General features: G+C 41.5%; 1 protein-coding gene across 4 annotated transcripts; it reads left to right on the top strand.

Moving 5' to 3' along the window:
• The first annotated feature begins 82 nt into the window (after positions 1 to 82).
• Positions 83 to 25,702, top strand: ncoa3 (nuclear receptor coactivator 3). Of its 4 annotated transcripts, none has more exons than XM_077604120.1 (24): positions 128 to 204; positions 771 to 838; positions 11,465 to 11,533; positions 14,148 to 14,252; positions 14,419 to 14,579; positions 15,728 to 15,828; positions 15,915 to 16,089; positions 16,181 to 16,372; positions 16,530 to 16,616; positions 16,853 to 16,996; positions 17,708 to 17,855; positions 17,979 to 18,481; positions 18,551 to 19,515; positions 19,613 to 19,733; positions 20,185 to 20,433; positions 20,575 to 20,787; positions 20,922 to 21,039; positions 21,143 to 21,314; positions 21,443 to 21,802; positions 22,387 to 22,590; positions 23,091 to 23,325; positions 23,438 to 23,630; positions 24,069 to 24,291; positions 24,958 to 25,702. In XM_077604120.1, exons 4-24 carry the CDS (start codon positions 14,167 to 14,169, stop codon positions 24,967 to 24,969), a joined length of 4,662 nt encoding a protein of 1,553 aa, XP_077460246.1. In that variant the 5' UTR covers positions 128 to 204; positions 771 to 838; positions 11,465 to 11,533; positions 14,148 to 14,166; the 3' UTR covers positions 24,970 to 25,702. The 4 variants fall into 4 exon arrangements, with proteins under 4 accessions (XP_077460248.1, XP_077460245.1, XP_077460246.1 ...); XM_077604121.1 differs by lacking the exon at positions 128 to 204 and adding an exon at positions 373 to 657; XM_077604122.1 differs by lacking the exon at positions 771 to 838 and having other exon boundaries at positions 83 to 204; positions 20,188 to 20,433.
• Positions 25,703 to 27,329: the final 1,627 nt, after the last annotated feature.

The following is a 27,329-nucleotide window of genomic DNA, read 5'->3' as shown; positions in this document are numbered from 1 at the left end:
ATCCTATTCATTGTTTAGTGTTCAATTGCTGCAGCTAGCAAGAGCTAAAGACTACAGTACCCAGAATGCACCGGGCTCAGCCCACAAGCTGGCTCTCCGTCTGGGAGTGTTTCCCATTTAAACAAACACGGTCCTTCCGAAGATGGCGGAGAGTTTGTAGAGATGTAAAAGAAACTGTTTTGCTCCATGAAAACGTCGATCCCGGTAAGTTTATGACAAAGATTCCCTTCGCCGTCAATCAGCGACTTTCTCACCCTGTTGCTATCGTGTGTTTGACTGCGTAAATTGCTCACATAGGCTGTCGGTGTAGCCCCCGTTTCCGAAGCAGACTATGGTCCCTAAGCTGTCGCGATACAACCAGCCAGCCACCTTTCCCTTCTCGGTCATTTCGTTCAATTTGTGAAAGGAAATCTGCGTTCAATGTCAAGATTTAAAGCGCCCGCTTTGATGGCAATTTTCCGCAGACGATTTCGCGTATCCGCTCGTGCTTTCATTGTACAAACTTTAGCGTATATAGGATGTCTCGTACGCCGGTTGCAATACGATACCTGATACTCATCGTTGGTACATGCGTGGAACGTACTTGTGTTGGGTTATTGTTTATCTGTGGCACCGCTTGACATTTTACACAACACAACGAACGGGATGGCTCCCGAGGTAGTATTTTTAGCCGACCAGGCTTGCCTTTAACTCGAAGTAGAGAAATGATCTTGTCACACAGCTTCTTAGAACGCATCACTTGTGTTGTTACATCATAAATCCACTTGCAGGGTTTATTGTCAGCTGTCAGTACATCATAATTGCCATGAATATGCATCCCCGGATGACAGCCAACGAGGTATGTATTTTTTTAATCACTCTGTATAATCAAAGTTCCTCATGTAGTCATTTGTTATTTGCAACAAATCAAAGGTTGAAACGACCTACCAGTGGATTGCTTGTCCTCAAAGATGACAAGCAAACTTGAACTGGCTTGGCCACTTCAGCTGGATTCCACAGCATCTGTTTTTTTTTATTTATTGCATGCAGACTTTTACAGCTATGGGTTTGTTCTGTTGTTGCGTAGAAATGATTGGAGTACTTGGTATAGTGGCCCATCAAGTTAGTTTTCACTGCTGAATTCCATTTTGTACGTGCTAGAGTGAGATTGGCAGAGGCAGCCATTCAGTACGTGTCACCGTGAAGGAGAAGCTGAACACTCAAGTTCAGGTAGAAAGTGCAAGCTTTACCCCTAATTTGGTTATTTGATACCGATATACATCGGTGGCTTTTGTAGCATATCCAGTGTGAATCGCCTCCTTCCACTTTAATTGCGTGCAAATCTACCCACATAAAGATACACGTGTTTAACTAACTAATACACTTAAAGAAGCAGCCCTCCTCCGAGTTCATCTCTGCAACATTGACACAACAATTTGCATTTGTTTGATTTGCTTGCTTTATAGGGCAAAGGTGTATTTTTGGTCCTGTGGAAAACAAAATAACCTAACCCCCTAAAGACTTGGTGTCACATTCTGACTCACATAGGCCACAATATTAATGTGAACAAAAAAATGTGATGCCCTCATATGTGGATTCCGGGTCTCAATTGTGTTATTACATTAATCATTACTTTAATATACAGTAACACATTTCTTTTTATAATGTTCAGTGTTATAGTCTTAAACTAGCAGCAAACGATCATGCATCCCAGTCAAATTGGATTAGACTTCTGGTGCTGTCAATGGCAGCCAATGAGTGCCCTATTAAGGGTTAATGCTGCTCTCAGAAAGTGCAGAAAGGCCACATGAATTTTTAAATTTTATTCTATTTTTTAAAAGACTTGGATGATAAAAGAACTAAATTTGCATCCTACAAAATGTCCTGCTTTTATAAGAGGTCTATGCATAAAGTCTGTCTATAACTTGTCAATAATGCAGGCTTGTGTCTAGCTGGCAATGAGGAACGGCGTTCCTAAGCTTCAGTTCATTTGCTGTTCATCTCGAAGCCGACGGAATGTCATTACTCATGCCCACATATGTGGTATTTTTGAAAGTGGCAAAATGATCACTGTGGGAATCTCCTATAGACTGCTTCTGCTCATATTCTTGGTAAACGGAGCCCCCTGTCCCCCATTCTCTGTCCTTTTATCTAGCACTTTCTTTCTCCCTCACACAGGGTGTCAGGCTGTGTTAACAATGAATCAATCTTTGGGGGCATTCTTTGACTGCAGATGGGGTGAAGAAGTGACTGGGATGCATGTCTTTGCCTCTTTGTCTGTCAGCCCCTGAGCTCTCAATAATTCATTAACTTATCACTTTTTCTCAGGAGACCGAGAAAAGTCTGCTCTACAGTGGCAACTTATTTCATTACAGACAGATATTAGATCTAGTATAGCTTAAAATACTCCGATCCTTGTGCTGTTGATTTGAATGCTTTCTTATTTCAGGGTTTCCTGTTCAATACATTAAACATACATTTATTCTTGAGTATTGACAGCTTTGGGATTGAGTCATTTGTTATTTTCCACATGGTTGTACATATCGATCGTTGTTCTTTCACAAAGTACATTCTGTACAATGCTGTAAAAATGCAGTATACTCTATATACATAAATTATATGGCGCAGAAATATTTAGTCAGTTGCACGCTGGGCTTTGAAATTTTCTTTTGAAAGATTGTGAAAATATATAATGTTTTATTTATTTATTTTTCATTAATAACCGGAGTTCTTGTTCAACATAAATTTGTCCAAGCTCTTCTTTCTCAGATTTCTGTACATAGTCTAACTAGTGATTAAATCACTATCAATTAATGTACTATTTGGTTTTTATTTCCGGTCAATTTTAAATAATGGACATGTTTTTTTTCTTCTAAATTGAGGGGCTTGACAATGTATTGTCATCTGTTATTTGGAAAATCTAATTGACAGTTAGTTGATTATATATTTAAAAGAAAAAATCTTAATTGCAGCCCAAATGATTTCATGAGTTTGACTGGTATCGACAGGAGTAATTCAAACAAGGGCACAGCTTGCCTCGCTAATGTGGAAGTTCTATTTTTGATAGCTCATTTAATTCTGGTTTTGTCAAACTGCATTTTCCTTTTTCTGATGTTTGAATAGATAGAATTCCTTCTGCGTTAGTCTGCGTTCTTCTACAGAGACTGAAAGACTGGGACCGAGATAACGATGATAAGTTTCATTTCAAGCAACTGGCAGTCTGTCATATGGCATCTGGTTGGTTTTAAGAGTAAAAAAAGACAATTCAAGAAGATTATGCAGATTTTTATCCGAATAATATATTGATTCAGTTACTCTGACAGAAACATTTTAATTAAAATACGGAAACGAAAAGGAAAATGATTGAATGAACATACATAGATATAAATTGGTCCTCATTTTTACACTTGTATTAAGAGCTAAATGCAATGCACAAATTGATTTGAGTGCTGACAAAGAACACAGTTTTCCACAGTTTAAACAGCACACAAATAACAAACAATTTGAAAATATTGCGAAATATTGTTGTCATTTAAAGAGGCAAGTAAGTAAAGATCAAAAGTCAGAAGTACAAAAAAAGCTTGCATGTATACAGATAAGAATTACACAGGTCACATGCTGTATGATTGTTTTTACTTGCACTCTCAATTGAACTTTTTTCTTTTCCTAGTACGTCTAAATGCCAATTGTCCCCCACTAGTGATTTGAAACAACTCAAACACTGTCTGTCTTTATTCACTACTGGTGCCTGCCCCCATTTCATTTTGCTTCTTTGTTTTCACTTCACTGACAAGTCACAGCCCCTCGGTTTTCTTCTTCTGCTGCTGATTAAAACAATCGAGTCTTCTTTCTTTCCCACTTTTCTCGGCAATCTGGGCTACTGTGCTGGAAGCATTTTGATGTGACAGGAATACTGATCTCTTATTTAAATAAACGGATATAGGATAGATAAAATGGACTTTGTTGTTTAGTTTGGGTCCGTATAATGGAAATATCTTCCTTCCAGTTTAATTCAATTTGCCACCCCCACAATATTCAGCAGACTTGACCTTAAAGTACCACAGTGTAGATGAGCCGGAGTCCCAGTAGTCGTGACAACACGGAACTGAAAGGAAAGCCTGATTGTAACCCCTAAATGTAATATGACTCCCTGCACTTTTTGTTGGGCACCAGTACTTGGGAGTTCAGAGTTGGACGAGGTGTGTATCCTCTGCCTAAAGTGTTTTCAACTGCATTGTTGTGTATTAATGGAACTTTGAATTGCTTCTTGGTCGGAGTCCCCGTACTTGACCTTGGCTTCAGTTCAGGGCTCCTTGAATAGTGAAGTAGTTCTTAGTTTGTATTTTGGCAGTCTCTTGATATTTTTTTTAATCAATATTTATGTTTTCCAATGTTTGGTTTCTACTGCTCTTGCTTCATCAACAGGTAGGTTTTTTTGCCCTCTGCTTTGGTCCTCCCCGCTAAATATAGACAACTCTGCCTAACAAGACAGGCGTGTTTCCACTGCTGAAATATTTACTGTGACTTCGCCCAAACAAGTGAGAGTATGAGAAGAGCGGCTCATACCAGATTGTTATTCACAACTCGAAGGAAGTCAGACGGCCGACTCCCGGAGTTGAGACAAGTGAAGCGGTGCAGTTTGTGCTTGGACTGTATTGGAAATCCCATCTTATTCACCCCCTCGATATCCCCTCTTCTTCAACTCTGTGGTAATACCAAAGTGTCAGGCAAGCTGAGCCATATGTGAGCCATGCACACTTTTTTTTAACGCCAAACGGGCAGCCTGAAGCAATCATTGCACCCAATTCCAGTTTATAACCAGCAAGTATTTGGAACAGTTAACTCTCTGTAGTCTTCTCTGATTGGACGAAAGCAAGAGTTTATTAGCAGAGGGGGTGCCAAGAGCTTTGTCCCCCTCCTCTCCTTGCCCTTCCTCTTTAACTTCAACTCTCTCTTTAACCCACCCACCCCCTACTAAAGAATGCTCATAAAATGAGTTCACCTGAACAAGCCAGTTGGGGGAGGTGTATCCCTAGTCCAGTTTTGTTACTATTGTTAAATCTTAGCATGACCTTGTTGGTGTTTTGTTTATAAGAAATACTTTGGGGGGGAAGACAGAAAGGGCGACAAGTTTGGTTTGTGTCATAAATGCTACCAGATGCGCTCCTTTCTGCCTCTTTTGGCAGCTTCAAGTGACGAGAGGGAGCCGAGTGAAGAACTGGAAAGAAAAGAAAAGAGACGTAGACTGTCATTTTCAAGAGCAACCTTTACGTAAACTCCATCTTTTCTTTTCCCCAAATTTTCCCGTTATCTTTATGTTCGAATTGGAGATTGCACATCTTTACATCATCCAAACAGTCAGTTGGGCCATTTGTTCTGATGGATGACAGAGTGACCCCAAAATCCTTCCCAATGAAACTGTTCCAGAATACATAATGTTATTGTATGCCCACAACAGTCCAGGCCAATTTTAATGAACCTTTTAGTCATTAGTAAGGTCATTGCCACGTGAGCAAGGCTTTAATATACAGCTCTGTATTGTAGTTGGGTTTTTCAAAGGTAATTGTCACTCTCTTCTCCACCTTCATTTCTAACCTGGTTTAACAATATTGTATCATTTACATTTTAGGAGATTTCTCTATGATTTACAACTTGTTGCACTGATTGTACTTTATTGCCACCTTCAGTTTAAAGGGGAATCTAGTAATGCACCATCTCAAACTATAGTTAGGGCTCTAGATGTACTACAGCGTGTTGACACTGGTAAGGCATTTGCTATATGATTAGCCTCTCATTCTTGTCTTTTTTTGACAACCGCTGACTCACAAACACCTAACAGGGTTTTCTTTTACTATTCTCATTGACAAAGTCTATGTAAAAACAGACGTATATTATTAATGATTGAAAAGAAGAGGTCAAATCTTAAAAACTGCACTCTTGGTTGTAACTCTCTAGTGGACTCAAAGATTTAACTTTTCTGTTCCTCTCTTAGCAATTCTGAAAGACTTTGGAATATAAGAGTTAAACAGAGGCATCTCCAACAAACAAGAAAATCCGGTTAGCATGATTTAAACTTTACAGATTGGCCGGATCCGGATGAGTGTGAATCAGTGCATCTTGGTATTGTGCGGCTAATCGTTCCAAAGTTAAATTAGTTTCTGTTAAAACAGTTAGTTGACTGGAACTACTAGTGTAAATTATCGGGTAGTGTTACCTGGAACGTCGACAAATTGTGGCTGTCATATAGGGAAATGTTTCAGTACTTTACCGGCTCAGCCGTGTTCTGACTAGCAGGAAATGCTGCAGTAATTACCTGGCTCTGCAGCTTTGACATGCAATGTACAACCTGGGTATGAAGTCACGCCTATTTTTGTTTTTTTTAGATCTTGCTGAAGAATTGAAGTAAATTTTCCGCATGATATTGCTCATTCATTTGTAAGAGACGAGATGGAACGACGACGATGTTTTCAATGAAAATGTTTATTCACATAAATAAATAAAACAAGGAAAATGTGCTATGAAAAACTTGCTGTCCCTAACTCAAGTCTAGGATCAGCAAACAGCTATCAGATGTAATGTTTGTTCATAGGTTATTTACTCCTTGTCAAATCTTATTTTGTCTTAGGTGAAGAAATATTACGTTATTTCATCAGCTCAGGCATTAAAGTTCTGGCTAATGTCTGTGTCAGCTGAGCCGGAAAATTGCATTTACACACCCGTGGCAGGTATATACCGGTTGGTATATTACTGGACTTCAGTGCATGTCTGAAAAGGGCTCAGGTGACATCAACTGTAATTTCTTAGTGAAAAAGCATTTAAGGCACTTTCACATTTTGACCATATGGATGACCATTTTCCCGTGATTGCTCACTACCAGCCACGCTTCAGATAAGATTGTCACCAAGACGTAGTTTTTCCTCCGCTGTCCACCTTGTCTATTTTTTTTCCCTCTCGTGCCTTTGATTTCTGTCAACACATGAAACTGGTGTATTGAAAGAAAGGGAAGAAAGCAATGAGAGGAACGTCGGAAGATGGAGCTGGGGTGCTGTAGTGAAACTGGCATGAGACCATCTTTTGAGCAAAATTCTTTGTAGGGGTCAGAGTTCACCCACTACAGCGTTGCACTGTGATTGGCTGAGGAAAGGTGAAATGAAAACCACAGTAAACTTTTGACCCCGGCGCAGGAGCGCTGCAGGAACGCCCAGCCTCAGCTTTGGCATGGTGGAACAGAGCCCGCTCTCTTCCTGTGTTTACTCCACCAATCCAACAGGAACGTTGGGGGAGGGGTAGAGAGCGCAGTGTGGGTGGAGAGAAAATTCACTGGGAGAGATTCAGTGTTGCGCTGCAGTCTGAAAATGACAATGTGAGATATGTACAGCGACAATTCTGAATCCAAACAACTCCTTTTGCTCAATATCTCCTCTCTCCCCCCCCTACTCTTTAAAAACTACATCCAATACCATCATGATGGCTGACATATTTTCAATCGAAATTATATCAGGCATCATGGGATTTCGTTTTAATCACAGACGGAGAAGCTGTTTGTGTTATTAGAGCGGGTAGCATGAAGGCCGAGCAGACCCTAGTGCTTTAGCTGTGCTGATAAAAGGCGAATCGGCCAATAATTAATGAATGAATTTCCATGATATTAATTAGCCTTCTGCGATCACTACTTCTCCCAGAATCACCAAATCACTGTCTGTAGGTTCCCTTTCCAGTCACAGACTTCTTTCATGTACATATTTGTTATCTATTTACCATTAAACCAGTGGAAAACGCTATTTAAAATAACATATACTTTATTATAGTTAAATCACAGTTCATGTGTGTCCCTTCATTCTCCTTTCATTTCTTTGTCTGCATAAATGATGGATAGTTGTATGAGAAACATTTGTTGGATGCACACACACACATACACACCGTTGAATCGGTCTCATTTATTTCTCCTTTTTTTTTTAACATTGCATTTTGCGTGACAAATTTGGATGATAGTCACACCGACTTCCACGGCTGTGCGAGTTGTTTGTGTGTGCTGGCTGTGGGTTGCTTTTTTTCGACAGAAAAACAAGCCTATAAAAGCAGTTTTCCTCTGCTTTGAAATATTCCCTCTCCCTTACAGCTGTCATCGTTGGACTTCATACGTGCTCACATAGTTGAGTTATAAACACAACTAGGACAAATACGCGTTCTTTCAATAGCTTTTCCTATGTGCCATTGAATGTCTAATCTATCTGCTTGATCTATTACACCATAGATTAAGCTGTGTCTTATTGAACGTTCACTGCACTTCACATTTCTTTGCACCTTCTGACAGAAGACACAGCTGAACACCACTGAATATTTCAGTTGCCTCAATCAGTGTGCGTCTTTTTGCAACTAATTTAATGAGTATCCGAGCGTCTGCAAATAGTTTGGCCCGCAAATGTGAATATTGAATTGATGGCATCTAAACAGCACGGCCTATCAACGGCAAGTCATCACATGATCTTTCTGAACAAAAATTACGTTTGCTATTACCCAGCAAAAAGCTGTCGGATGCTCACCAATCAGGATGCACTCAAAGTAATGATTCCTCCATGGTCAGCGAGTATAACATTTCAGTGAAATTCAATGTTTTTGTATTATGCAAATCATACATACCTCAGTATGTTGCAGCCCCAGCCTAGATACAAATAAATTGTTCCTTATAGTCTGGAAAATATGGAACTATTGATGTTGGCTGCATGCTTGGCAGGAAGTAGTCAAGTTTTTCCAAGGAAAAACAGGAAGTTATTTCGGATTTCCTTTCTTTACGCGATGTTCTGAGCACCGTGGAGATATTTTATGTGAATGTATCTGTGTTTGTTTTCGTAAATAATGGCTTTGGCCCAAAACGGACATTCGGGGGTTTAAAAAAAAAATAGACTTGGCGTTTTAAATAAATGATCGAATGTAAATGGTCGCGGGTGGGTTGACAACATGAACTCTGAAGTAATAGTGTACATATGCAACTAGTCATATCGTAAGCCATACACCTGCAGGATTTAAAGTGTTAAATTAGCCTAATATATAATTTTTTTACTCTTAGTAAACTCATATGTACGACCTCTGCAAAACTAACTTCCTTAGGAATTACCCTTTATTCTATTCCGGCAAAAAGTATGTCACAATCTCCCAGGTATCGCTTCGCACCCCCCTATGGGGGGCCACCCCATTATTTGAGAAGCACTGGTCTAACAAAAAAAAAAAAGGTTCGTGATTTTGTATTGGTGTGTTCATGTGCGTGCCCCTGTCCTGTTTGTTTTGGGTGTGTCCGTGTTTATTGTTGGCCCACAAGTCATTGTCCCTGAGAGCTCAAGTTTCAGGCTTTTATTTATGCTAAGCAGGAATGTTCTCTTCACTATTCTGGTTCTGACGGCGTGACACTGCTGCTGTTCTGAGCAAAACGGCAGCACGACGAATCCAGCCACAAAGAAAGGGCGGGGGTCAACATGAGCAAATTTATTTCAAATTGTTTTCGTGATGTGACAACATCCATCCTACAAGCCATTGTGTGAATCTCTATACATTTAGATTACCACATAGATTTAAAGCTCTGCTTCTAGACCCTTCATGCGCTGTCTGCAAAAAATATTATATCAATTAATTGCTCTTTATACTGAAACCAGGTGCCCCCAAACCATTGCACACTGGGATGCAGTCGTTGCAGGATTTTATTCCAACCAAACAAGATGACACCCTTTCTCCAATCTTGTTTTGGCGGAATCCTGATTGGTTGGTTGGTTGGTTGGATAACTTAATTCATCCAGTATTCGGGAAATTTCGTTGTCACAGTAGCAAGAGGGTGAGGATGCAGAAATAGGAAAGGTATTTTAGACATAAATAGATAGGTAATAAGTAAGTTAATAAATAAATACATGAATAAATATATAAATAAGTGTGTTGCTGAAATACATATATAAAAATATATACATATACACATACATATACACATACGTGCACATACACAAACATATATATATATATATATAAGCACATATACATACATACATACAGATAGATGTACATGCATGCATATGGTAGGTCTTAACACTCAGCCATTTGTTTTGTTAAAGAGCCTGACAGCTGATGGGAGGATTGGTTAAACTCTGTGCTGGATCGGTTGGAACAAAATCCCCGATGGTCGTCTCCCCATCATACGATTCAGTTTTAAAATAATTTATTAGGCTATGTTCCCATTTATTGAGCTATTATACAACAATGAAATAAAAGAGAGAAGTACTTGTGACCAACGCCTTCAAAGCCACAGCTTAGACAGCCCATACTGGGGATACAAGTCAGCATGTTTTGTTATCTGGCACGGGTTTTGGCTTACATGACGCGCTTGACAGACATAAATATATCAGTTGTGTGAAAGGGAGGAGCTAGCTGAAAGTCATTGTGTGCAACTTTTTAAACTCATTATCTGAAACTTATGTAACAATGCTGTTCATCAGGTATTCATCAACAAAAATGACGTAGTCAGATAAGAACAGGGTTTCGGTTTTATTTGAAGTTTCCTGTTGTTGACTCCTTTCTGTCCTTTGCAAAAATATGGAAAAAAGTTTTACAAGTTGAACTTGATTTGTTTTTTTTCTACCCCGTGACCGTTTTAACAGGTTATATCAGAAATGTGGTGTGGAAAATGTGATAAAGATAGCCAAAGTCAGGGTGTAGGCTATGTCACAAGGAAGTATAGGATTTTTTTTTATAAATTGACATAATCTATAACTAAAAAAATAGTTTGTGATTTACTGATTTTCCCAAATCTGAGGTTTTGGTGATTTTCCCCAAAAATCCCAGTTTTTTTAATTAACATAACCACATTACTCTAATGTTTGTCAGTGCTAGCCCTTAGGATAGCAGCGTTGTTATTGCACATTGTGGTTATTTGTGCTCTTTACGTATGTCTGTCTGACCAACCACGGCTTGTCCTCAACTGTTCTTCTGTAATTGCATCAAGCATCGGACAAAGCCTTTGTCAGCAATCAAGTCCTGAGTGCATATCAATTTTTTTTAATGGAGTAAATTTTCCCCCATAAAAAATTGGTTAGGAGTTAAAATGCTTTAATTGCAATATAGATGGACCACTCACTGGTAAGGTACACTGCAACTACTAATTCATTACTAATTAAGACGGGGACATTTTAATGGTAATGAAATTACATTATAATTATTGATGCTTAATAAACTTCTTCAGGTTTATCATAATAAAAAAAAAATGAACAAACAACCAGCCTGATAGAAACAGTATGTAAAGAGGGTGGACGAAATGGCAGTGGGCACACTTCCAGGAAAGGGAAGTGATGACGCAGTGGAACAAACTGAGCAACCAAGCAAACAGGATGCAACTTACTGTGGCTTTCTTGCAAAATTTTCGAAATCATATATTCCTAACAATTTGTGTACACCTAAACATAGAGTTCATAAAAGGCAATTTTTCATTTGAGATTCTTTACCTTCTCAGGAGATGGCACCACATTGAAGTTTACCAGGGAATCTGGATGGCGCCTTACTTGGGATTTTTCACACCAAGGTGAGCATATGTGTGGTAAAACAAAAATAGAAAGTCCTCACACATGACAAATGAACAATCACTGGTAGACCTGACATAACCTGCCACTTAGCAAATTTCAAGTAAATAGATGGACTGGCACTTTTCCTTTGAGTGCAAAGTTGTTTGCTTACAAAACTGGGGATTAAAAGATTATTTCCACGTTAATGTAGGCTCTAGAAATGGTTTCCCTGTAAACATTATCATAACAATAATTTTCACCGAGTGCATTCCCTATTCAGAAAGGCTTCTTGTGCACTCCAGTCTCAGGATGTGATGCATTCTAGTTGCTGATGTCATCTTGTGCCACTGCTGTAGAGGTGAGCCCCAGGATGGAAACCAGGAAGGAAGAAAGAAGTTCAGCCCCAGGCAGGGAGTTATACTTGGACCAAGACGAGAGAATGTGGTTTTGGCTGACAAAAGATAGAGGGACAAGTTGATTTATAGTGAGGGAGTATGACCCTGAGACAGTACACACTGGTAGCAGTAACATTATTTGTGAGAATTAGGGGTTGTAGAGGTAGTAGTAGTGGCAGTGGTGGTGGACCTTGCAGCATGTTCTAGCCTGCAACTTTGGAGTTCGAGTTGCATAATTACTCTCATCCGTTCTACACTTTTCAACTCTGGAATGAGCTCACTCCTTTGTGCTAAAAGATTGCTTGTTCCTGTACATTTTACAACCCTGCAGACTCTCTGTCTCGGATAGTCTGGCTGCACAGGCCAGCAGAGCACAGCAACTTTGTTTTTGTCGGTGGGAATAGGAAGGAGTGACCTTACAGGCCGACCTTACACGGTTTCCTCCAATGTTAACAGAGAGGAGGTCATGCTTCGGGCAGTGCTATACAAAATGTTGAAATGCAGAGGCACCAGCTCATTAGTTGCAACTCATCTAGGCCGAGCTAACTCTGTTGTGGGGCAAATTAACCATGTTACTGATCGTAAGTAGTTGTGCGATATAATGATGCACCATTTTAAAAATGCCCGTAGCACAAGATAATTTGTTATTGTGTGTAACTCTCTCTGTTTCTTTTCAACAATAAGTTATAATTTAACTGAAGTGGGGGGAAAAATGTTAAGAAATAATTCATTGAGGAACAAAGACATTTCTAAGCATTTGAATAGCGTGTGTGTGGACAAGAGAGGGGGGGTCTGTAGCGCGTGTTTTTCTGCGCGTCAGTGTGAGCTGTGTAACGAGTGAGATTTACGTCTATCAGACATAAATGTGACAAAACATTCATCAGAATCAAGGGCGCCAAAACAGACCAGAGAAACTAGGCGCCACTGAATGTCACCCCGCTACCTCTCACGCCTACACACACCCTCTCACGCCTACACACACACACACACACACACACACACACACTCCTACAGTCATTATAACTATTTTGTTTTAACATCCAGTTTTAATCATGGCTCACATAAAAAATACAATCAAATTCAACGAACGTGTTTGAAGAGCAGTCACCACAAACAGGGGTTTCCCCACAAAACTTGCAAAAAAGAACATTGATATTGAAACCCCCCCGTCCAATCCATTTTGAGAGGGAGGGTCAGGAAGAGATCGTTTCAATTTTACTAGGTGTTGTGTAACGGTTTACGTAATAAACTACCATTATCGGTATGGACATAAAATTGGGTCCATATCACACAACTCCTGTTTTAAGTACAACATATCTTTAATCTTTGCAACTGTTTTAATGTGGGTGTGTTTGTGTGATCCTCACTTCCCCCTACAGAGAAAGTGCCCAAGCATAACTGGGGTTTTGCTTTGGTGCACTGAAAATGTAACTGAAATGAACTGAATTCTGTATTCAGGCAGCAAGCAAAGGGAGGGGTTGTGTGAGGATGTATGCAGAGAAAGAGCAGTTAAAATATTCTGAAGTGTAAAAAAAAAAAAAAAGAAGAAAACTGTATCCTAGTGTAGAAAGCAAAGTTAATATAATGCAAATAAAGGGATTTTCATTTGCTGGACCCTGAAATACAGTGTGTGTTCTTGCGAATGACCACATCGAGGCTGCACAAGATTGAGAAATGTGCGCTATTGTTTTAATGTACAGCTCGACCGAGTGGCAGGCAGCCTAGCATTCATCGCTCTCGCACACTGTGCTGCAGCATGCCTGAGTGTCTGCGTGTATTAGAAAAGGTTTGTATAGCAGCAGAGTTGAGTGGTACCGTTCTAGTGGGCAAGCTGGCTGAACGTAGGATGACCCATCTCCCCCGAGGCTTCATATCACCACATCATCATCAGTCGCTCCTCACAGTGGAACAGATGAGATTTCATTCCCATCAAGTATCAAGGCTGCTTCACTAACTGGATAGTCTTCCCTCATAAATCAGGAGGAATCTGCTCTTCCCATGGAACTCATTTCATTTATAACCTCAGTTGTTTAGGGAGTTTGTTGTAATTTGTAATTTTTTTTAACCTCATCTTGACACCAGGCTTTCATGGTTTGACATATTTTGCTTACATCAAAAAACACTTATCCTTTGATCAGACCATATAAGTACACACATAAACACATTCAACCTCATTTTGGTATTTGATGTATTGAACCCAGTTTGCAGACACCAATAAGATGTTGCGGTAAATTTTCAGGTGCTGATATGCTTTAACGATGAGTGGCATAGGAGACAACTCGCTGGAGCCGCTGTGCTCGGACCGCAAACGTAAACTGTCCACCTGCGACACACCAGGCATAGGGTAAGTGAAATTGAATGGACGAAAGGCGGACACGGCTTTGTCGACGGCTTTTTGTAAAATGTTTGTGCTGCCTTGCAACTCCAGTATGTGAACAGTTTACTGTGCATACTGACGGGGCGATGAGGTTGTCTTGGCAACATGTCTAATCCCCTCGGCGCCCTGGCAGGTGTGACAAGCGTCGACGGGAACAGGAGACCAAGTACATCGAGGAGTTGGCTGAGCTCATCTCCGCTAACCTCTCTAACATTGATAGCTTCAACGTGAAGCCTGACAAATGTGCAATCCTCAAGGAGACTGTGCGACAGATCAGACAAATCAAAGAGCAAGGTAAAGGCACACGAATGAATGTGATGAATACTCGGAGAGCACGATTTGAAGTTTTGATCGAATTTTTATTTGGGGATTGAAAGTGAATATGGTCTGGCGTGATCAAATGCACTCCTGTAGACCAGATGATGTTGGTGATGAAGTGGTGCTTTTGGTTCATGGCCAGGCCTCCGCTCGACAGCCACTATGGCTGTGTCATCAAGGGTAAACGAACACCAGTAATTGAGACCAATGTTTGGTGCTCATGGCTCAAGGCTGTCAGAGACACTCTTGATCTGGAAGTGCCAAATTCTGCTTCCCATTTGGGAAGAATGACTCTCTGAAACCTAAATTTGGACATTTGAGATGATTGACAATTCAGATCGAACTACCTTAATTGAGAGATGATTTAAAAGGTTAGGCATGGAAGAAGAAGCGATTTGAGGCTCACATTTCGTTGTATTACTGTATCCAGCATCATCACAGGGCTAGGTTGCCATAGATTTTGACAAAATAGAAGAGGATCTTTTAACCCTTTGCATTGCAAGTGGATATTTTGAATAATTTAAAAAAATCTGCCCTATAATTACCTGACATCCACATATGAGGACACTTTGGGTCATGTAGGCCACGATCTAAACCAGGGTTCACCAACTCTAGTCCTGAAGTGCCCCGTATCCAGTCTGTTTTCCATATTCCCCTCCTCTCCCCCACCTGACTCAAATGATCAACTCATCAGTAAGTTGTCCCAAAGCCTGATAAGGAGCCTCATGATTTGATTCTGGTTTGTTTGAGGAGTAAGCTTTGCTTTAACCCCCTTATCACATTCATAAATTCCTCTTCTCAAAAACTGGTTAAGTGCAAAAGGAGCTTTATTCCAAGGTTACTCTCTTGTGTCTTAGCACTTAACTCCAGAGATAGTCCTACTATATTGAGTGAGGGCTGTCTAACAAAGTCTCAAACGCATGCTGAATTTAAAAATAGAAAGGCATGTCAAGCATGCATTTGCGAGTTGTGCTGCCACCCTGCGGTAAGAAAAATGATGACATTACATTGTATTGTACCTATGCTACTCAAAATTGTCCTATGATTTTTGTGGTGCGTTAAAGAGACTCATCCAATTGTAAATGTCAGGTTTTGTTTACAGTTGCTGTAAACTCTCTCCTCAGGTAAAAACTCTTGCAGTACTGATGATGTCCAGAAGGCGGATGTGTCCTCCACTGGTCAAGGTGTCATTGACAAAGACCACTTAGGACCCTTGCTTCTACAGGTCAGATTTTCACCAGAGTTAAAAATCCTATGTAATTGCATTTGACCAATATGTGCATTCTGAACGCCATCTTTACTTGTTTTCAGGCACTTGACGGCTTTCTTTTTGTAGTGAACCGAGACGGTAGCATTGTATTTGTATCAGACAACGTGACACAGTACCTTCAGTATAAACAGGAGGAGCTCATTAACACCAGCGTCTACAACATCATCCACGATGAGGACAGGGAGGCCTTTCACAAGAATTTACCCAAATCTGCTGGTGAGAAATGAGATCTCAGGGAAAATGAGTATGCTACAATTACAATATATTGTCATCGCAACTCAATTTTTATTGTAATTGCTTCCTATAGTTCCAAACGGGGCATCGTGGGCGGGAGAGGCTCCCAGACAGAAGAGCCACACATTCAACTGTCGCATGTTGGTAAACTTGGGCCATGGTCAAAGTCATGTGTTGTCAGAAGACAGGCCCGGTGGACAGCGCTATGAGACCATGCAGTGTTTTGCTCTCACTCAACCCCGGGCCATGATGGAGGAAGGGGAAGGTATCAATCTTAAGAGTCACTGAAACTTCTAAATAAATGAGAAAAATTGGGAGTCAAATAAGGCCACAGCAATGAAATTTCCCGAATACGGGATGAATAAAGTTATCCAATCCAATCCAATCCATTATACAATACATTGTTTTGTCTTCTCATTCAGATCTACAGTCTTGTATGATCTGCGTGGCCCGGCGCATCACAGCACTGGAGAGGACAGAGCGTTTTAGCACCCGCCATGATCTGTCAGGTAAAGGTTACTATTGATGCCATACAAATCTGAAATGAAAAATGAAATAGATCATAAGGACCTTGATATATTGCATTGGTTTTATCTCGCCAAAGAAATTGTCTGCTTTTCAAGATGAATATCACATATGTTTATTTAACCTTTTCCCTTTGCCTCTTATTCTTTCATGTTTTGTACTATTTCATGCATTTCAGTTGTGTCTATGCCAACCCATTTTTTTTACCCCACAATTCCAGGTAAACTTCTTGAAATTGAACAGCATAACACACTTCACACCACAATGCGTCCTGGCTGGGAGGACATGGTTCGGCGCTGCATACAGATGTTTATCCATCGAAGTGAGGGGCAACCATGGTCTTATAAGCGCCACTATCAAGATGGTTTGTATATTTATACTTACCTACATTCTAAGCACCGCTTGGCCGACTGTACCTAACCTGTAGCCTTGTTTTCTAGCTGTCACAAACTAAGTAGTTTCAGGCATGACATTCAGTGTGGTCATATTTGCCGAAAGACTTATTTAACCCTTCAACTTTCACTAACATTTTACATCACCTGCTGCCTGAATAATTCATGTTGTACAGAAAAGGATTGCACGTACGTCGTACGTAGAGGAAATTCAGCGTCCATTCGGCGCTGACATAGAAAGTGACTTGTGGTATTAGTAAGTCACCCCTTGGCTGAATAATGAAAGAGAACATACTAGAGTTTAGTGACGGTGAAGGACAGTGAAAAAGGACGTTATGAAATTTTCCAACACATTCAACACTGGACTATGGACAATGACATTTAAAACTATTCAAGATAGAGAATAATGATAGACAATTTGAGGATACTTTGGAATATTTTCATTGAAACAGATAAATCCTTTTAACACAAAAAAAGTTTATTAGAAAATGGCTGACCTATAGATATGGAATTATTTACCATTGAAGGGTTAAACAAGGTCATGATTTGATCCCTATTTAGACACGAGGTAAAAGATAAATGCTGTATATGCCAGCCTCAATTGATCATCCCAACCCATTCATGTGAACAATTATTGTTTCCCGTATTCTGAAGTATTTGTTCTGTGCTCCATTTCACAACAGCTTTCCATAATGGCCACTCAGAGACGCCACTCTACCGGTTCTCCCTCTCTAATGGCACGCCTGTCACCGCCCAGACTCGCAGTGACCTTTGTAGGAATCCTGACACCAATGAGCCACACTCGTTTCTCTCCACACACTTGCTCCAGAGGTATAAAAAAAAAAAGAAATATATATTTATACTTATGTGAATGAATCCTTTACAGGGAAAATGACTATTTTTTGGGATTCAACTGTTTGATTATCTCCCCATATTATTGATTTATTCTTTTAGAGAGCAGAATAGCTATTGTGGAAACCAGGTCGGAGGGATGAGGCCTCAAAGCATGGGCGTGAACAACGCCAATCAATCGATGGCTTCTGGAGGAGGCATGAACATGGCCTACAACATGGCTGACCAGGGAAACTCGACCCAAAGAGGAGTACCTCCTTACTCCGGGGGTAACCGGATGAATCCAATGAACCCCATGCATCAAATGAATCCTATGCATCAAATGAACAACATGGGTCCAATGAATTCTATCAATTCAATGAACTCGATGAACTCGATGAACCAAATGGGGCAGATGAATCAGATGGGCCACCACGGCATGCATCAGCATCCACAGATGGGTCAATTTCACGGGGGTGGACCTGGAGGTGGAGGGTACGGCGGGATGGGAATGACCAGCCCCCCGCAGGCAAGCCCAGGGATCAATGCCTCCCCACACAATGTCATGGGTTCACCCCGAGTCAGAGGAAGCCCCAAAATGGGTGCTAGCCCCTTCTCGCCCGGAGGTATGAACCACACTTGCTTTTTCAGTTTAAAAAAAAAAGTGCAATTCTCATGTGCTTTTTCCCCCATAGGTTTGAATTCTCCCATGAGCTCCAATCACCCTGGTAACACTGGAGGCGGGACCACTTCTTTCTCCAGCAGCTCCTTGAACGCTCTCCAAGCAATTAGTGAAGGTGTCGGCAATCCGTTGCCCTCGCCTCTTACTTCTCCGACCCCGCAAAAGCCTGACAGCTCACCGAGCATCAATTCCACCAACCAGATTACAGTTGGACCCTGTAAATCCAGCCTACCGCCCCACTGTGACTCAAAGAGCCCGGGTAGCTCACTGGGGGCAACTGGGGAGCAGCATCCGCACACCCCCACAAGCGAGTGCGCCTTGGACAAACCCGATAGTCAAGGAAGCAGGGAGGCGGGACCAATGGGAGAATCGAATCGCCGGGTGCCTGACAAAAACCAAAAGAAGCTTTTGCAGCTTCTCACATCTCCGACAGATGAGCTTGCGCCGCCTAAACACCCCCCAAGCACTGGGCCAACTTCCACACCAGATGTCAAGGATGGATCAAGCGGCGTCACCAGCCCTTCCTCATCGACCGGAGTGTCGTCGTCCACGGGTGGCGGTCTTGGCGCAGTGTCCTCTTCTGGCAATACGGGGCATTTCACGAGCCAGTCGCTTCAAGAGAAGCACAAAATTCTCCACAAGCTCTTGAAAAACGGGAACACTCCGGATGAGGTGGCACGCATCACGGCAGAAGCCACGGGAAAGAGTAGCTTGGAGTCAGGCGCATCAGAAGCAGGAGCTACAGCTGCTGTTGGAGGACTTCGAGGAGCAGAATCGAAGCAGGAGCAACACAGTCCGAAGAAGGAGAAGTCCTACGTGCTCCTTCACTACCTCCTGAATAAGGACGACTCTAAAGAGGGTGTGGATGTCAAGCCAAAGCTGGAGGAGCTAGAGGGCAGGGTCGCTTCTGGGTCAGGGGTCACAAGTTCTGAGACCCACTCAATGGATAGCAAGGTCAAGCTTGAGCCATCTGATGAGGTAAGAATTTTGCATAAAAGGAGCGATGCCTCATTCAGCATTCATCAATGCTATGAACAAAGTTGTAATCATTCTTGTCCACGCATCAATGATTCAGGTGGAGACCCTAGAGACCATCCTTGGAACAAGAAATGTCTCTGGTTTCTTTCCTGAACCTGATTCCAGATCAGGAAAAGAACTTGGGAACAAGCAAGGAATGATGCCAGACAGTTTACTCGGTAAACCGATAACCTTTTTTTGTTCATTTCATCTTCACACTTGCTGTATATAGACAAACCTAACCTGTGCAAAAAGAAAAAAAACTTCAGAACTTCACCTTTTAAATCAATCTATCTCACAAAGGCATTAAACTCAAAATATGAATTCATTGTCTGTCTGCCTTTGACGACAATTACTTGATTTGCTGTCAGCCCTCTGAATGGCTGCATTTATGAAAGCATAGACATTGAGGCTAATGCTAAGTCCACTCAACTATACATTTTAGGTTTAGTTTACTTAGAAATCCCAGTATTGCCCACAGACATGAAAATGGATGTTAATTCAGATCATTGTTTCAATTTAACATCGTCAACTTAATCAAACAATTTCAGTTAGTTATCTACTTAAAACATAAAGAGGCGCAGCAAATAGGAATATTTGATTTTGACGTATGTTTCTTGCTTGTTTTAGAAGGAGATCGAGGCGCCATGGGTCAAGTGCAGCGAGGTGCCTATCCAAGATCTTTGTCTGTGGATGCCAAGTCAATGGGTGGAGAAGTGCCTGTAGGTGTGGGAATGGGTTTGGCTGGACGAAGGACTGTCCCCTGTCCCACTCTCGTCAAACAAGAGAACATGGATAGTCCCATCCGACCTGGGGGTGTTCCTAATGGCTTTCATGGAGGCATGGGAGTCTGTCCACCAAGAGGCCATCATCCAACAAGTAAAAAAAAGAATATATTACAGAACTAAATCAGCGTTATTTTCACTCAAAGACTTGCTTACTCAGCATAAGCGCGATACAACTATACGGTAAATGAAAAAGATAAGAGTTCAAATGTGGTATTTGACTTGTGTCGATCAGGAGGAATGGTCAGAGGGACAGGAATGCCTCAACGCCCTACAATGTCTGGGCCGGGCGAATGGGTCATGCAAAGATCAAATCCCAGCGTAATGACCGGACGAGGTCACCCAGGAATGAGTCGCCCAGGCCCAATGGGTGGTCCCATGATCAGCCGCTCCAACAGTGTACCTGCAAATACCCGGTCAATCCTGCAGCAACAACTTATGGATTTGGGTATGTCTGACAAAGTCCTATATTCATAGACTAACAATACATCAATATGGAATGTAGCTACATTAAATATCATGTAAGTTTATTTTTATGTCAATAAACCCTGAAAACCTCCCCACCTTTTCTCCGTGCCGTAGGTACCAACGAAGGCAATATGAATATGAGCCCATTTGGTGGTCACGGACCCTCCTCTCATTCCCCTACCTGGCCGGACTCTGGAATGGGGATGGAAAGGTCACAGGGTAACACAAACAGGTATACAGATATCTTCAAGTTCCACCAGACTAAAGATATATTTTTGTCCTACAATTACATTTGCCTCCAGGGATTGCCTCAATCTTTTCATCTTTTGAAATAGGGAACAGTTTAGCAACCCGCTAGAGGAGCTACTCGGCCCCCTGACTAGCTCCGAGGGCCAGAGTGATGAGCGGGCACTTCTGGATCAGCTGGACTCTCTGCTAAACACGGCCGATGTGATTGCACTGCAGGAAATAGATCGAGCCCTGGGTATCCCCGAAATAGTCGGCCAGGTACTAAGGATTGTTTCTGTTTCAAAATAATATTTGGAGGCTTAATGGTCTCCTATCCAGACCTTAATATACGTATTAAGACCCACACTGTTTAATGTAATATGTCAATTCTTTCTTGTTTACCTCAGAATCACGGACCTGAGGTCCAGGATCAAGGACAGTCTCAATCTACCCCATCGGAGCCTTTCGCCGGACCTGACTCAACCATGGCTTTAGAGCAAAAGCCCATGTACGGCCAAGGGTACCCCGGACCACCGGGACCCCCCTCGATGGGCATGCAGCCTGGGTACGCTGGCAACAGCATGCCAAACCAAGCCGCAGCAGGGTTCAACCCCATGATGAATCAAATGGCCCAGGCCGGGAGCTTTCCGGGAATGGGAGGGATGTCGAGCCTGGGCAACCCTCGTGCAAACATGATGAGACCTCGCATGACGACGGCCAACAAGCCTCTTAGACTGCATATACAGCAAAGGCTTCAAGCGCAACAGGTGAGCAAACTTGCATCCTTTTTAATATATATATATATATATTTTATGACGAACTCTTTCACTGTTAATGGCACTTGCGGTCATTTGGCAGCCAAGAAGGTATGCGTTTGTTGTATGTTTTCTCTTATTGGCGCCAGGCTTGTACTTGGAATGATATCTTTCTGCTGGAAAATCATGTGCAATGATGTTAAATGGCTACCCTGATGAGAAAACTAGTTAACAGGAATCCAACAATGTCATTCTCTTGAAGTACTTCATTTAATTTATTTCGCTGCCGTTGGCGAGGATAGACCTTCAATCGCGTTCAATTGGACTGGAGGTCTATTGGCGCCAATGGAAAGTTTAACCCTTCTGAAAAGGGCTGGCCAAGACTAAATTCAGTTTCTAGGTTAAACCACGCCCACATTTCCGTCCCGATGATGAATAATTGCTAGCACCCCTCCCAGTCAAAATGGATTCGATATCTTGTGCAGTCCAAGGCAGCCAATGAGTTTAATGAGCATTTCTGTTAAAAACTTGAACAAATGAGTAGTACTTCTCAGCTATACATCCACACTAACTGGCAAAAAATGTCTCATTTACAGCTATTGAATCAGAGCCGTCAAGGCATGAAGATGGAAGGTGCTCCTGGAGGAAATCCTGCCATGCGTCAGGCTATGCGCCCTGGCATGCAACCCACCATGCAACCCACCATGCAACCCACCATGCAACCCAGCATGCAACCCAGCATGCAACCTAGCATGCAGCCCGGTATGCGGCCAAATATGCAGCCTGGGATGAGTGCTCAGGTATGTCATCAACTGTCCATTATTTTGAATATGGCACCAGAGCTGTCAAACGTCAAAAATCATATTTCGTAGTGGGTAAAGAGAATTTTCAGATTTTCTGACCTTTTTTCTCAGTGGCATTTACCAACGACGCATACAATAAAGCGCAATGATATATAATTTTCGAATGCTTTTGAAATAATTTATTTTTTCTCCAATAGTTAATTCAAAGAAATAAGAAAACAAAAACAGCAAATCAACTATCACTCACATTTTGTTTACATAGCTGATTTTAATTTGTTTTCATGTAAATTGCTGGAAAATAAACATTGCTTGATTTATTTATTTTTGGGGTTCATAGCTTTGATACAAAATGGGATTTTAGGTGTTGGGTAAAAACTAGCGTAGTAAACTACAGAAGATTTGTAGTATTTGGCAGCTCCGTGTTATAGCCATTTTGCGTCTTTTTAGTCAAATCAAAGCTGTCCCCAATTCTTATTTAATTTTATTTTTTGGGGTAGCCTGGTTTCCTCAATGCTCAGATGATGGCCCAGCGCAACAGGGAAGTGATGACCATGCAAATGAGGAGGCAGCGGATGATGATGCTAATGCAGCAGCAACAGCAGCAGCAACAGATGCAGGCGCAGGGGCCCGCCGCAGGATTCAGCCCGCCTCCAAATGTCACCGCACCGGCAGGAATGGACGGCGCCATGAATCAGCCAGGACAGCAGGGATTCGGCTATGGGGGCAACTACGGTGAGTCCATTAAGAATGTGTCGTCATTAATACGATGGCTCTACGGAGGATACGTTTGAAGGTTTCCAACCACCTGGTGGAAATCATGACTGTCGTTTCTCTGCCTGTGCAGGCATGAGCCAACAGGGGGAGCAGTCCTTCATGGGTCCAAGTAGCAGCCCACCACAAAATATGATGGCGGGGAGAATGGGCGGTCCCGCACAGAACAACATGATGTCAGGAATGCAAGGAAATCCACAGGGAGGCTCCATGTACACTTCAGGAGATATGAAGGGCTGGCCACAGGGTGGAATGCAGCGCAAAACGTATGTCATACCAATACATTTTAAAAACTACAAAAAAAGTTTGACTATTTTGACAACGTCCACTAAAGAAATCCTGTTCCACTTTTTTTTTTAAAACTTCAATCCGACTTGAATGAGACACTTTCTTCAAGATCTGAACCGGAAGCGCATAATTTCAAATCTACGTGCTGTTTATTCCGATCTATTTAGAATTTTTCGTAATGTGGCTGCTCAGTCGTAATGGATTGGATGTTTCTCAAAGAGTCAAACGTAATAAAACAAACAAGGAAAAATACACAAAATACACACAGCCCTCAATTATTTGAATTTGTGCCTTTTTTTCTTTCCTTCAATGTATTGCATTTTGTTTAAGTGTATTTTTGGAAGTTAGAATTTTTTGTTATTCAAATGAAGTTTGAGATCAGCGCATGACTTTGTTTCTTTTATTTGCTCGTTCAGCACGTACCCCCAGCAGCAATTTGCCCAGCAGGCCAACCAAAACCAGTTTGGAAACATGATGATGAGCAACTCGATGGGCCGAGCCGGGACGGTGGCTTCCGCTGGCTCCGCGCAAATGGGCCAGATGCAGAACCAAATGCAGGGCCAGATGCCGGGACCAATGCCAGGCCAAATGGCCATGAACCCCATGGGAATGGGCCGCATGCCGATGGGATCGGATCAGGTATGTCGCGCTTTATCCGCCATTCTGCTGGTTGGCGGGCCGCATTCAAGCCAATTTGATCTCACGTGGGCCGGACCGGATCATTTTTTGGCCCAAAAAGTGACAAACTTTCTTGCCAGAAGTCATACAATGTCAAATTCAGAGAGAAAAATTAATACGAATGTAACGAGATTAAAATTGAACTATTACAAGGATAAAACCAAAACAGAATTAACGTTAAATTAAAGATTATACTATTACAAGATTCAAATTGTGAAACTGTCGTTTTGTTCCTTATTTTGAACCGTAAGTTCTGTAAAGTCTGTAAGTACAACATTTTTTTTGAGTAATATTTAAGTAATATTTGGAGAAAAGTCATAAAATGATGCGATTAAAAACATGACATTTCTTATTTTTGCATCACTGTTCAGGGTCCGTAGAAACCAACTTTTGGTGACATTAGGTCAGTGTGAAAATTTAGATTTTGGAATCATTTTGTAGGTGTATCCTGCTGGTAAAACTTTGATGAGAATTGTTAATATAGGCGACATAGTTTTAAATGAAAAGATTTTCAGATGGTGGTGTCCCTTGAGATTTTTTATCAATGCAAAAAGTGTGCCATAGCTCAAAAAAGGTTGGAAAAACTTTCCTATCGATTTAATACTCCCCCACCCTCTCTCATTGCAGAAGTATTGCTGAGGATGTTAGCCCACTGCAGAACACCAGCATTATTTCCCAGCATCAAACATGACATCAACACTTCTTATGCCTGAGGGTGCATTTGTGCCAGGTTTTATCTCCGGCCACAGCCTTGCGGGGCACGCGTCTGTTTGTTTGTGTGTGTGTGTGTGTGTGCGTGTGTGTGTGTGAGTAAGTAAGTGACTTGGAGCTGTCAGGCATTGTTGAGCAAAACTTGGAGCGACGGTACAACTGGCTCTGACTGCACTTTACCTTCAAGTTTCTGTATGGCAAGAAAAAAAAAAGATTGATGCAATATTTTCCTCATCTTTACAGCCTTACTAGAAATGTGATGCCTTCACAAAGATTGGTTTCATTTTCTATTCGTCCGGATGCGCCTCATGTTTTAAGTCATCGGAAGCTATAAGCACAGTTTTAGCGACGGTATGCAGATCGGAGCAATAATTTTTTTCATCCTTGAGACTGTAACTGAGCATCTCAACCTCTGTTTTAGGCAAACAAATGGTACTGCAGTATTAGATGTCTCAAACATCATCTGTGAATATGAATTGTAAATATATGACAAAATATATCAGACGTGAATTTTAAAGGCCTATTATTGCACAAAGAATGAAATTTGCTTGTGCTTTTGTCCACTAGGTCAAAGCTGAATTGTTTTTTTAACAACTTTTCCAAATATTACTGGTCTGATGGGATTTCCCTCCCCTTGTTTGCCTTTTTTTGTTTTTGTTTTGTTTTTCAACCCATTTTAACGCTCTAATTGTTTTGTTTTTTTGCGAATGTGTTTTTCCCCCCCATGTCTTAGCAAGGCACTTTTAATTGTGACAAGGATCTGACGACGTGAAGGTTTGTGTTATTGGAAAGCGATGTGAATGCAGTCTTTTTGGACTTTTTTGTCAGTCACGTCAAGCTTGGGTGACTTGCAGAATGAGCTTCGTAGGTATGAGAAGGAATGCAAACTTCTCATTTTGCCATCTCTGTTTTTTGGCAGTTTCCTTCCTGTTTCTGTTCTTTTTTTTCTCTCCATTCATTTAGTTGTTTTTTTCTTCTTCTTCAGACTCTGCTCAATCTACCTTTTCAACAAGCGCAATCCAAAGATATTTTTTCACATCATTGTATAGTTTTTTAGGTTTTGGGTGTACATTTTTATGATATACATTATTTTATTCAGATGGTAAATGGGTACATATCATATACATCTGTAAATGCATAAAATGATGTTTTAGTCGTCAGGTGGTTGATGTTTAAGGTGAGGCTCTTTGCCGAAAGGACAATGATATTCTGTCATGTTTTTTTTTTTAACCCAAAGTTCACTTCAAGACATATCATTCATTCCCTCAACTACAACTTCATTCTTTTTAAGGCCTCGTTATTTTGCGGGAAAAGAACTTTGTATCGATTAAATGACGTTTAAGGCGACGTAAAAAAAAGCAAGCTGTTTTCCTATCTTTGGGATACCAATTGAATAGCTGTCATTTTACACAATGTATATTACAGGTTGTTTTTTTGGGCCCTATTTGGTGTTGATATTGATGTAAATACAAATTTCTATTTAAACACTTTGATTGTGAGCTTACTGATTATCAGCGGGCACATCAGCTGGTATATTATGTTTACAAAATAAAGAAACAAAACCACTACGTGTCAAGGTAAGACATTTTTTTTCTAGCGTAAATTAAAATAATCCGTTTCCATGTGGATCTTAATGCTGTACACAACTTTGGAATTGTTCAAAATTTGTAAATCATTTAGTGTATTAGAGAGCATTTCAATGTCATGTGATTTTTTCTTTCTTTCTCACAAGCCAATTTATGTGACCGTATCGTGCACTTTGTCCGACAGGTGGCAGTGTTGATCCTCAATGTCCCTCTGTGGTGCACCGCTTGAAATTGTCGCAGGAGGGCGCTGCAGACATGAAGTCAAATCACCTTTTCTACTAGTATTGAACCAATACGAAATCCTGCGAAATGTTTGCCTCAGCGCAATCTGCACTTCCGTTGCCATTAATTCGCAGTTAAATGAGTTCGATTGTGCCCAGCCACAGTTGACTTTGTTTGTTGAGAGTGTGCAAAAGGTGACGTGTTGCAGCAGATCTCAATCACGAGGCAGTAGTGTGGGAATCTTTGCCAATTTCTCTCTCTCTCTTTTCTCTCTTGGCAGGATTCCCGGCCCATCTGCGGCCTGGCCCGCGGATTACTGTTTGTTAATGTTTCAATCAGCTGTGTGTTGAGGAATGTGGAGCTATTTAACCTGAACTTCCCCAGGTGTGCCGCGGCGCCGCTCAGTCTGGGCCCAGGCCGCCCCCCCCTGCCCCCGCCTCCCCCCACCCTCGCGAACCCTCCCATCCTCCCTCTCTCCCC

This window comes from Stigmatopora argus, chromosome 6 (genome assembly GCF_051989625.1).
Source record: "Stigmatopora argus isolate UIUO_Sarg chromosome 6, RoL_Sarg_1.0, whole genome shotgun sequence".
Taxonomy (NCBI): domain Eukaryota; kingdom Metazoa; phylum Chordata; class Actinopteri; order Syngnathiformes; family Syngnathidae; genus Stigmatopora; species Stigmatopora argus.
Note: the sequence above shows the minus strand (reverse complement) of the source record. Positions and strands in the feature narration are given on the sequence as shown.

Coding starts and splice junctions, on each gene's coding strand:
- ncoa3 (XM_077604119.1), top strand. CDS start 14,167: ATGAGTGGCATAGGAGACAACTCGCTGGAGCCGCTGTGCTCGGACCGC. Junction 19,516..19,612: donor AGCTTGAGCCATCTGATGAG/GTAAGAATTTTG, acceptor TCAATGATTCAG/GTGGAGACCCTAGAGACCAT. Junction 22,591..23,090: donor AGCCTGGGATGAGTGCTCAG/GTATGTCATCAA, acceptor TTTTTGGGGTAG/CCTGGTTTCCTCAATGCTCA.